General features: G+C 39.7%; 1 protein-coding gene and 1 long non-coding RNA gene across 2 annotated transcripts in view; one reads left to right on the top strand and one right to left on the bottom strand.

Moving 5' to 3' along the window:
- Positions 1 to 1,073, top strand: part of LOC107838554 (uncharacterized) — a 20,050-nt gene extending 18,977 nt beyond the window's left edge. The window contains exon 3 of the long non-coding RNA XR_001664639.1: positions 994 to 1,073. This is a non-coding gene — a long non-coding RNA (uncharacterized LOC107838554). The remainder of the gene's footprint in view (positions 1 to 993) is intronic.
- A 3,732-nt stretch (positions 1,074 to 4,805) lies between these two features.
- On the bottom strand, positions 4,806 to 7,856 carry pim1 (Pim-1 proto-oncogene, serine/threonine kinase). Its single transcript, XM_007571316.2, has 6 exons — positions 7,406 to 7,856; positions 7,087 to 7,193; positions 6,924 to 6,974; positions 6,459 to 6,825; positions 5,824 to 6,000; positions 4,806 to 5,738 (listed from the first exon to the last, which is right to left on the bottom strand). The coding sequence occupies exons 1-6, from the start codon at positions 7,485 to 7,487 to the stop codon at positions 5,530 to 5,532; spliced, it is 993 nt and encodes a 330-aa protein (XP_007571378.1). The 5' UTR covers positions 7,488 to 7,856; the 3' UTR covers positions 4,806 to 5,529.
- Between the last annotated feature and the right edge of the window lie 4,131 nt (positions 7,857 to 11,987).

Genomic DNA, 11,987 nt, shown 5'->3' with positions numbered 1-11,987 from the left:
AAAACAGAAAGGCTACGTAATGTTAGCCAGCTAACATATTACTATTGCTAGCCTAGTATATCAACTAACAGATAGAAAGAAAAAAAACAAAGAAAAAAACACGTACCTTTGTAGTCAAACTGGTATCAATCAGCGAGGAATTTGTCCAGTTTAGATTATGTATAGATAGTGGATGTTAGGATGTTAAATAGATGTTGTTTGACGTCTTGTGAAAAGGGTCTATAAGGCTCTCTCCGAAGAGGACCACAGCGCAGGCATTCACAATCGATCTGCACACGGATCGTTCTCTTTCCTGTTTATTGACCAATAGAGAGCTGGACATAGAAGGCAGCCCACCTCATTAACATATCGACGAAGCAGAAATAATACAGAAAACAATACATAAAACAATACAGAAAAACAATACAGAAGTAAATACAGCAAATGGAAATATATATTTATGCTTTTATTTCTTATCAAAATATATATTTATTCTTTTACTTATATATTTTTACTTTTATTTTTATATTGATTCTTTTATTTATATATTTCTACTTTTATTTTTGTATTGATTCTTTAATTTATTATTATGTTGGATATATATTTATTCTTTTATTTATATATTTCTACATTTATTTTTATATTGATTCTTTTAATTATTATTATGTCCAATATATATTTATTCTTTTATTTATATATTTCTACTTTTATTTTTATATTGATTCTTTTAATTATTATTATGTCCAATATATATTTATTCTTTTATTTATATATTTATTCTTTTATTTATTATTATGTCAGTTTTGGTCCTCCATACATGGTCTTTTACCAAAGACAAAAGAGAAATCCTACAACTGCTAAAATCTGTCACCACTCCATTTTTGTTTGCATTTTGTGGCTCAGTGTCTTCTTCAGAGGTTTCCGTGTTATTTCCTTCAGTTGTTCTTGGTGCAGCGCCCCCACAGGCGAACAGGGGAACAAGTCCTTCAAAGCGTTTGGTTTGAGACAGTGCAGTGTGAAAGTGAGACACAGCAGCTGAAAATGTAACAAATGTTGCAACTTTGGTCCCCAGACGAACTGAGTCTACTGATATATCAGATAGATGCTCAGATAGAATCATATATCCAAGCATCTCAGAATATTTCACAAAATATTAGCCTTCCTAAATGAGTGCTGTTTTCTTGTGATACAAATGAAAGTGTTTCCTTAAGGTTACTGAAGCGGTTTGTAAACTCGTGGAGTCTTTTCCACCTTTTTATTACCCTGCTTGCCCCTCCATCTCCTCAGACCCCAGCAGGTAAACACACATTGTCTCATCCTGACAGACACTAACTGGGACTGATGAGAACAGCAGGTTTTTTTTTCACCCAGCCTCATTTGCTGCAGCTGTAAATCTTTTCCTGGCTGTAGGTGGGGTCCAGCGCTGTCTCCAGAGATTAACACCGAGTCCAGGAACCGTCCCCCGTCCACCTTAAAGGACCCTCACAACTGATTAAAGCCACAACTCTTATCAATCCAAGACAACAGGAGCCCTGATGGGTCACATCCTACAAGTCAACATCACCACCCTGGTGTCCAGATTAATCCGTGTGTAAATTTGCAGCCTGTTTGGAGGATTGAGGAAGACATGCAGTTGAATCATCTTTCAAAATGGCAGAGAATTATTATGCACTGTTTGGATTGTTGAAATTATTTGCTTTTAGGCTAAAGAAAGACAGATAACTTAATTTTTTAAATATAGTTATTTAATGCATCAAAAGGAAACACTTCAGTAACCTCTTTTATTTTTCTCACATAAACATATAAACAGTATGCATAACTGCTGTAATGCCACAAAGCTCCACCGCAGATACCACAGGGGACTTTTGGACCACTGGACGTTATGTCACCCAGACCAACTGACCCACAGGGAAAACAATAAACTGACATGAACTTTTTGCGTACTTCCAGATGTTATACGAGTCACCAGCATAAGAAACCCCCAAGATTCAATCTCATTTGTTTAAAAAAATGCTTTGTTTATCCCAAAGGGAAGTTAAGTATCATCTTTACTCATCATCCAAGTACCTTTGAGAATCGTTGTGTTGCTGTAATGTTGCAATGAATCTGAAGAGACCTCTGACTGAAGACTGCTGCAGAGATCATATTCCACAGTAACATTTCCTGGGTTATATCATCAGTTGTTGCTCTGATAATCCACCTCTTTTACTTTTGTTGCTTGTCTTTAAAGAGGCAGTATAATGTATTTTATTATAAAAATGCTATAAGTATATTTTACTTTGTAATTTTTGTACCTTTAAAGGATTTCTCAAATATGCATGAGAGAATCAAGACAAGAATCCAGGATGAGGGAATCACATTATAACATGATGTAAAGCTCAAAAAAGATGTTTTTATTTAGTACTGCCCCTTTAAATCTATCTGGCCATATGGTTAGAAAGTTGGGCAGAGAGACATTGGAGTCGGAGACATCATGATCTATGGTTTGAATGTCCTTCTTCTCTCTCTTTGCTCCTTGGTCCTGTTCTATGTCCATGAATCCTCTTTTTCTCAACTCCTCTGGGATTTGGGGTCAGGTATTATTTGAGCTAATCAGCTGCATCCAGTTGTAAAAACAATTCATTGTTACCACATTTTCTCATCGTAGCAACTGTCCGAATGTTTTTTTTTTTTTAAAAAAAACATCCACACTCCAAAGGAAATAATTGTCCAAACATGCAACGTCTTGACCAAAGAAGCTATAAGCAAATGTCAACAAGAACAAATCAGAACTAGCATCACAGAGGAATGCCATCATGCTACCAGCCAATGTGCCACCATGGAAAATTTCCTTTTTGTTGGTTTTTTACTTCTCATTACTGCCATCCCAGAGAGAAACCTGCTGCCTGGACTGTTACATACCTGTGCTGAGAGAGATGACCTGATCCCCAAGGCCAACCCAAAGGACTCTGGCCAATATTCCTAGACTTAAGAGAAGGAGGTTTGGTGTCTGTGGTGTCTGTGTGTGACCTGAAAGGCTGACGTCTTCAGAATCAAAGGTTGGACCGCTTTTGTTTCCGGCCACAGTGAGACTGAAGGACAGCAGGTGTCCACTGAACAGGAACTGAACCTCTTTTTTCTGCCTGCCCTCTCGCTCCCGTTCTTGTACAGACGACTATAAATCAGGGACAGAAGAAGTTTTCCACATGGAGGTTTGACAAAATAATCTGCTAAAGATTTTAGAGCTTGTAGAGCATGACTTGTTAAATTATTATTATTTGGTAAATGTTCTCATTTTTCTGACCTTTGTGTTCTGGTCAGTAGAAGTAGATTGTTTGTCTCACGTTGTACATTGTTATGTTTGTGCAAGTTTGGTTTCTTAACATCAAATACTTTAAGATTTAATAAATTTTGTCCAAGCAGCAGAACCAAACATGGAGAAACAGCAATCGGCTTTCATGCACCACAAATCTGAAATAAACTTCCAGAAAACGGCAAAGCAGATGAAACACTGAGTTCCTTTGAATCCAGACTGAAACTCACCTGTTTAGAGTTTCCTTTGATGAACAATGACTGGAACATTAATGAATATATTTGATGTGCATTAGCTTGATGATGGCATTTGACAAAATGTAATGTTGCTTGTTTGCTCTTCCCAACATAATTGGTTATTTATTCATTATGTAAAGTTCTTTGAACTGCGCTGTTGCTGGAATGTACTAGACAAATAAGCTTGACTTGATTTACAAGAAAGGATATGCGAATGGGACTGTAGTTGCATAATTAACAGGTTAATCCAGAGAACTTGTAGAGTGAAATCAAATATTGTTTATAATGCAAAATCAAGAAATGCAGAGAAACTGTGCAATAAAGTCAGGAGCACACCCCTACAGTTGTGAATACAACTAAATGAAGAAGCTCAAGACACTGAAGCTGGTTTTTACACCTCAGTGTCAACAAACCCAGTAATAAAGTTTGTTTTCACATCTCTGCGACCGCATAAACACTCCGGGCCTTTTTCGCCGCCATCTGCCTCTTATCTCCCCATCAGCTTCCCGCACCGACTGTTTTTTGACAAAAGTGTCAAACAGGAAGTTGTATAACCTTCTAACCTACTAAACTCGTGTGGGCGTTCACAACAAACACAGCCCGCGTGTGGCGACAGTTAAAAATGATGCAGGAGTCGAGAGTCGTAGTTAAAAAAAATATTTATTGAAATCATATAAAAATAGCTTCTAACATAATTTACAATTCTAAATCAAGTGGGTGAAAAAAAAAACAATCCAAGCTTTCTCATACATACACACACTCTCTCACACACATCATTCACTCAAACACCAGTGTGTGTTGGACACTGGTTACCATCAGTAGACGTTGAATGTTTACATACATTAAAAATGGAAGTGCTTTTCAGGATTATTTACACTTTATTTACAGACACACACACACACACACACACACTAATTTGCTCTTTGAATATTTCAAGCCATAATAAATATGGTCAAAACAAAAAAAAAAAAAACTCCATCTTTGTTTTTTCTCTTAAATAATCCATGGGCCCTTCAGTGACTGTGGAATGAAATATATACATTCATAGACAGCCGAAATTCTCTCATAAATAAATAAATAAATTCTGCCATGAAAGAAAAAAAAAATAGCTCATTAGGCGTGGGAGAGCTGTCACAACAATAATAAATATCTTATTTACAATTTCTTTTGTCCCCAACAAATTTTTAAGACCTGTGTGAGGCATTTTTTCTTTCTTTTGGAAAAAAAAAATAAAAATCTGAGCATTTAAAGAGCAGAAGATGTTTGTATCTCGGTGTGTGTTGCGTTGCATTGTTGTAAAAAAAAAAAAAAAAAAATCTGAGCATTTAAAGAGCAGAAGATGTTTGTATCTCGGTGTGTGTTGCGTTGCATTGTTGTGTGCATTCAGGTTGAAGAGACTCAACACTTTAAATTAAGCCCTGTGTTTGTATACATTACAACACAGGAAGTAGAAGAAGAGGAGGAGGAGGAGGAGGAAGGTAGTAGAGGTGGATGTTGAAGTAAACAGACTGAGGTAAGTCCAGTGTTTTTTCTTCTTCTCTTGATTTTGTTTGCACAAGTTGCTGCCGGCGCTATGAGGTCGTCTGGTTGCTAATGACATTGGAGTAGTGGTGATAGTAGTGGTTGTAAAATAAAAAAATTACACAGGCTTTACTGATCTAGGCCTATGAGAGGGGAAAACAAAACAAGCCTTGTAAAGAGGAAGTAAACAAAAGGTTTCTTTTTTCTGTTTGTGTTTAGAAATTCAAGTATTCTCAGGCTCCCGTTGCCTAAAACAATCTCACATAAGGCACTTTGTTTTTTCTCTTCGGAACTCGCCGCCAACGCTTCTGCTCTTGGTTTTTTGGAGGAAAACCAGTTAGCCTGTAACAAGATAGCGTAACTTGGGCTGTCCGTGTGCCGCTCAGCTCGCCCTCCTGGACGCCTGCACTGAGGCTCGGCGAAGACCTCTGCGATTGCTTTGTCATGCAAAGCTGTATCAGTTCAGTTCAGCTTGGCTCGGTTGGGACTGGGCGAGCCCCGTCACCGGGCCGCGGCGGTGGTCATGAAGGCGGCGGGCTCGTGGGCAATGCTATGTAGCCTGATCTCGGCAGGCGACTTCTCCGTCTGCACTGTGGAGGGCACCACCGACGGCGACGTGTTCTGCATCCACGAGTGGTTGATAATGTCCTCAAGGGACGGCCGGTCAGCAGGCCTCAGGCATAAGCACCACTTGATCAGCTGCTGGCACTCTGGAGGAAGAGAAGAGGAGGCAGAGCTGTTTAGATGACCGTCAGCACCAACTCATGCGAGCGTTGCGGAGGCACGCGCGCTCACCTGTGGAGACTTTCCTCCGGAACAGAACCTGTGCCTTGGTGATCTCCTCATCGTGTTCAAACGGGATGTCTCCACACACCATGTCGTACAGCAGGACGCCCAGGGACCAAACGGTGGCTGAGCGGCCGTGATAGCGGTGATACTTGATCCACTCTGGTGGACTGTACACTCTTGTGCCTGTTAGACAAAAAAAAGCAATAAAGGTTATTAGTATTAATATTAGAAGCACAAGAATATAATTAAAATAAGATACACAACATCCTTAAGCTAATAAATGTTTTTATTTTTATGTTATAATACTGAAAATGAAAGCATTTAAGAGCTCCAGCTAAGCCTGTTTTTTTTTTCATAAAGACTTTATCAGCTCAGCTGCTAGGCAGGGTGACTTGCTGTTTGTGTTTAGACAGGAGCGTGTGAGGGAGGGAGGGAGTGAGCAGACATGTGACTTTGTTTACAAACTTTGAGTTGTAAAAATACCGCTTCCCTCCGATAGGGGGCGACAAGGCTACAGCCCTGGAGCGAGCGGAGGAAGATGACACAACTCTGGAATTTCTGCTACATGACTCTTAAGTCCACATACTATGTAACCTTTATCCAGGGGGCAAAAAAAGCCTCTTTTTTTTAAATCAACATACCGTCAAAGTCAGTGTAGACGGTGTCTTTGAGCAGAGCCCCGGAGCCGAAGTCGATGAGCTTCATCTCGCCGGTGCGGAGGTCAATGAGGATGTTCTCGTCCTTGATGTCCCGGTGAACCACGCCGCAGCTGTGGCAATGCCGCACGGCCTCCAGCACCTGGCGGAAGAAGCTCCGCGCCAGCTCCTCGGGCAGGGCGCCTTTCTCGGTGATGAAGTCGAACAGATCCTTGACGGTCTCCGGCCTCTCCATGACTATAATGAAGCTGTCGGGCCGCTCGAACCAGTCCAGCATCTTGATGACGCCGCGGAAGCCAGTGCCGACCTTCTTCAGGAGCACTATTTCCAGCGGCACGCGCGAGCCGTTAGCCTGAAGAAACACCAATAATAAAAAAAAATAATTAGATAAAAAAATAAAAAGTATGTGACAGAAGGAAAAGCTTCGGAATAATATGAATAGTTTCTCACCAGTTCTGCCCACTCAGTCACTCTGTCCTTGGCTACATGTTTGACAGCAACCTAGCATGGCAAAGAGGAGACCGCTTTAGAAGACGTATACAACAACAAAATATGTAAAACCGCCATTTTAAAATGACAATATGTAAATATAAAAGGTGAAAAGTGGACTAACCGGAGCTCCGTCGGATGTCCTCGTGCCGGAGTAGACGGTGCCGAAGCCGCCGCTCCCCAGCACTGCGCCGACCTGATAAAGCTTCTCGAAAGCTTCTTTCTCCTTCACTGTAACACAGAAACATAACCGGTGAACACCAGAGCGGGCCAAAGGCTCTACGTGTCCCTGTTAATTAACAAGCGAAGCTTTAGAAATGGGCGGCCAGCCATTGCTGTAGCGCCCGCCACTCCATGGACAGCGCAGTAACGCAGAGGGATACAAACAAAACAAAACAAAACAAACAAACAAACAAACAAAAAAAAAAAACAGGGCGTCTAACCTTGCTGAACTTGCAGCTGCATTTTCGCCGGCATATCCACGGCGGAGATGTGAGCCAGAGAATTCAGCTTGGACAGCAGCATTCCTTAAATCAAATCCAGCACGGCGAAGCTCGGCGAACACGGTTGTAAATGTTTTATTCCGATATCAGGAGCCTCCCGTCGCTGTTTGTTGGGGCTGCGTGTCCACGTTGCAGGAACAAAAAAAAAATGCGGCAAGGATCCTCTCATCCAGATAGAAGGCAAAATCCGCCTGTGGTCCAGGAAAGTAAAAACAATAAAAGGAAAAACAACAAATAGATGTATAGATGTGTTCTCTTTAAAAGGAAATCGACGCGAAAGCGTAATTGTTCCCCGTGATATTTGTAAACAGAGGAGTAACGACGAGACGGATCACAACAGTGCAAACACCAATGCCTCGGCCAGACACCGGCTTCTGGAAACAAAAAGCGGGGGGTAGGACGTTTATAAGGCGGTAGTAGAAGGCGTAGCGATAAGCTCCTTAGTCTTTCATAGCCCGCCCCTTTGCCTCCGGGAGCCAATGGGGACGCAGACACGCACGTCAATCACAGGATGAAAATAGAGACAGCCTCGTAACCGACGGGGCCAGACAGACGTGGCGGGAATCAAAACGCGCCAAAAAGGGCTGGAATAATGCGCGATTAGGGATTCATGTTGGAGGGAGATGCGAATTCAAAAGCCGAAAGCTTCTGCCCCCTACATGAACAATTGCAAATAGTATCACTAAAGTGCTTTATTTCATATTTTGTATGTGCCTTTATTAAATCTACATATTTACTTAATTATAAATGTGAATTAATATAAATACTTAGAGTATTTTAATAATAATAATAATAATTTGAAACTTTGACTGTACATGAATACAGCAGAACTTTTATTTGAAATAAAGTTTTTTGAAAATAAATAGACTTTAAAGTCTTGATTAATAATAATGGCTTCAGGCTTTGAGTAGTTTGCTCTGTAATGTTTTGTTTTTTCCTGCATCGGAACCAGGCTGCTCCTATTGGAGCTGCTCTCAAACCGACCCAGAGAGTTATTTTCACACAAAACAGGCTAAAACAACCTGAAAGCAGTTCAAAAGCGGGTTTCATCTACTCGAGCCGTCATTTACCCTAATCGCTTTCGCATTGAAACAAAATAGTTTACTGGCTGCAGTGGAGCCTCTCTCTCTCTCTCTCAAACTGCGCCGCCGCGCATCAAAGCGGCGCAGGAGGAGAAAAGGCGCATTCCGCTCATTCTTTCAAATTGGGTGGCCGCGTTTGTGGGTCGTTCACAGGATGTGGGAAACTGGAGATAAAAAGACTTCCATTTACTCCGCCCCATCCCCCCTCTTTTTTTACCCGTCACCCTCCCCTGCCTTCCCTCTCCATCTCCACCCTGCTTTTCCCGCGCATGTTATTGTCTGAATGGCATGCTCGCGCCTCCTGCTTCAACTCACCTTTTGTTTTCCTTGGATTTTCTTTTTTTATTTTGTGCATTTGTTCAACTTGCGAAATCAGACTCAAAGAAATTCGAATCTTTAAGCGTTATTAGAGTTTAAACAATAAGACTATTAAAAGTATTACCATCCAGCCACGTGCGTCATGAAATGAATGTGAAAAGTCAGTGGAGCGTTTCTCTGGATGTCTGCAGGTGATTCTGGGTAGGTGGAATGAAACTTGCTCGAGTTTGAACAAAAAGCCCCCGGGGCAAATTCCTCAGATAGCTTCTGAAAGTGTGAGAGTTGAAAACTAGCTTATATGCAAATCATCTCTTGCACTGCTCAGCTTGTGTTTGGGAGGCATTCAGCATGCCGCAAATAAATAACATGGAATTTCCACTTTGCATGTTTAATACGTTTTTTTTCTTATTTTTTTGTTTTTGTTTGTTTTTTGTTTTTTTTTTTTTTGCCTGGTTTCATTTTTGAGCAAAATCACAGCAATCTGTGTCCTCCGTATTTCCCCGTCTTTTCCTTTCAGGAAAGAATAAAAAAAAGCAGAGGTCTTGTTTATATTCAGAGCTTTCTCGTCACCAGCCTGCATCCAGCATGACGTCCTGAGACAAAGAGGCGTCTTGCTGATTCTGAATCCAGATTGAAATTTGGGTTGATCTGCCTGAGTAGTTTAGGCTCTCTTTAATCTCTGCCTTTTCGTCGATAATCTCCTAATATTTAGTGCTTACTTATTTCACAACTAATCTATTCTAAACCCTGCCTTTTTCTCTCCTGTCCTATTTTTATTAACAAACACCAGTGTTTTTAACATGATTTAATTCATAGTTTCAAAAAATTTACTAAACAACTGCTTCAAGAATTTGTATAAAGGCCCCTTTAATCTGATTTATAAAAATCCAGCACAACCAGTTATCCTCGCCTAATTATGCTACTGTGTGTGTTTTGGATTCAGGTGGACTGAATATATGCACAGGATTCTTTATAGATGTCCATTTTGGATTTGAGACCAAATACATTAATTTGATTGGCAATTTTAGTGCAAACATTTACTTAACTATGGCAGCCATCTTGAAAAATCTAACAATTATCATTAAACGTAGTTTATATGGACCCAATTATGTCAAACATGACACCATGTTATATTTGTCAATTTCATCTGTGAAACTGACAAATGCAGAGAAAAATAAATTTTCCTCGACGACCACGTCGGCCATCTTGAAAAATGGCCGCCATCTTGAATTTTTCTGTGGCTATCATTATTTCTTTAATTTAAAAAAAAAAAATCAAACTGGCAACATCAGCACCCAGTTAGATTCTTGTATCTGCATTTGAGAGATATGTCTGAAATATTCAGTTAGTCAAAAAATGTATTTTTTATGACAACTATAATAGCCATCTTGACAAAACTAAAACGTATCAGCAAACATGATTTCTGTGGATCCAGTTATGTATAATTTGGCACCAAATTATACATAATTTGGTGACAAATATTTATCAAATATTCAATTTGCCTTGGCGACCATGGTAGCCATCTGGAAAAATGGCCACCATCTTGAATTTATTTTTTCTGTTTTATTTATTTATTTATTTATTTATATTTTTCTTCAACATTCAAAAAGGAAACATCTGTGCCAAGTGTGCTTCTTGAGTCCACATGTGGAATATTTTGCTGAAATACTCACACTCATATACAGTTTCAAGTTGTGATGTGACAAAATGTGAAAATTGTCAAGTAGCATGGATACCTTAGCAGGCCACTGATTTTCTGTCAATACATTGAAGAATTCTGTATTCCTAAAATGATTTTATCTGCATCCTCAAGTTGAAGCGGTGGTGGAGTTGCAGTCAGAGGTGAGTTCATGTTCAACCAGAGATCCTGAAGAGGTGTGTGTAAACGGAGATGACCGGTGACGTAAAAACGTCACCAGTGACCACATTGTTTTTTTTTGGGTGTGTGTGTGTGCTGCAGATATTCCTGCCTGCATGGATCAGCAGGGTTCGAATGACAGCCATCCAACCCCATCCGTCAGAAGGGCATATTATTAGTTTGGGACCAGCTGCTCACACCAATATCTGGATGTCTCATTTACTGAGGTTGCCACGGCAGCAGGTTCTTACAGTAAATCAGGACTGACATATCTATGTGGCCACGCACTTGATTATCTCTAAATTTTGCCTACTTTGTCATTAACAGTGACATCCTCTGTATGCTGGAACTCTAGAGACCATGAGCGGAAAAAAGCAGCGCAGTGGCTGATTATTTGGTTTACATACGCAATCGCTGTATTTCTATGAATTACTTCCTCTTTCTAGAGAAATAGAAACCATAACCAGAGGAACATTACACAACACCAGATTATGTTTCTTCACAAAAAATGTGCAGAATGCTTTGATATTTCTTTTTACTAATTGCTTTTTTTATTACATTATTATAAAAACCAACATCTTAGTTGCTACCTATTAAAACAAACATGTATTTACATTTCAAAGTTGGAATGCTTTTGTTCTCGAATGGCAAAAAATGAAGTTTTTCTTTATCTTCAAATGCATGAAAAATATGCACAGTTCTTTGATATTTCCTTTTCATATTGCATTTTTTATTACATTATAATAAATAGAAACATCTTAGTTGCAACCTATTAAAAAAATACAAGTATTTACATTTTTATATGTCAGAGTTTGAATGCTTTGGCCCTTGGATTGCAAAAAATTATTATTTTTTAAAATATTCAAATCCATTAAGAAACAAGCATTTCTTTCATTCTGCTGCTGTAAATCTTCTGCAGAGGACGCTACACGGTATCCACCTGAAGCAGCACATGTTCCACCCCATCTTGATACTGTAAACTTATGCAATGTTGTATCCTTACTGACTTCAAACTTGGAGCTTCCCATAACTTCCCTTATCTCTGCGTCCTTTCAAGGCATCCTTGACCCTCAGCCTGCTTCAGAAAGTTACGATACTTCCTGCCTGACACATTAACTAAGGGAAAATTACATTTAGCACTTTCACGGTTCCTCGCAAAAGTATTTATGCCTCTTATACTTTTATTGTATTTTGTCACGCTACGGCCACAGATCTCAATGAGTTTTATCGAAATTCGGTGTGAATTGGTGCAAGTTTGTGAAGC

This window comes from Poecilia formosa, unplaced genomic scaffold (assembly GCF_000485575.1).
Source record: "Poecilia formosa unplaced genomic scaffold, Poecilia_formosa-5.1.2 Scaffold278, whole genome shotgun sequence".
Taxonomy (NCBI): Eukaryota; Metazoa; Chordata; class Actinopteri; order Cyprinodontiformes; family Poeciliidae; genus Poecilia; species Poecilia formosa.
Note: the sequence above shows the minus strand (reverse complement) of the source record. Positions and strands in the feature narration are given on the sequence as shown.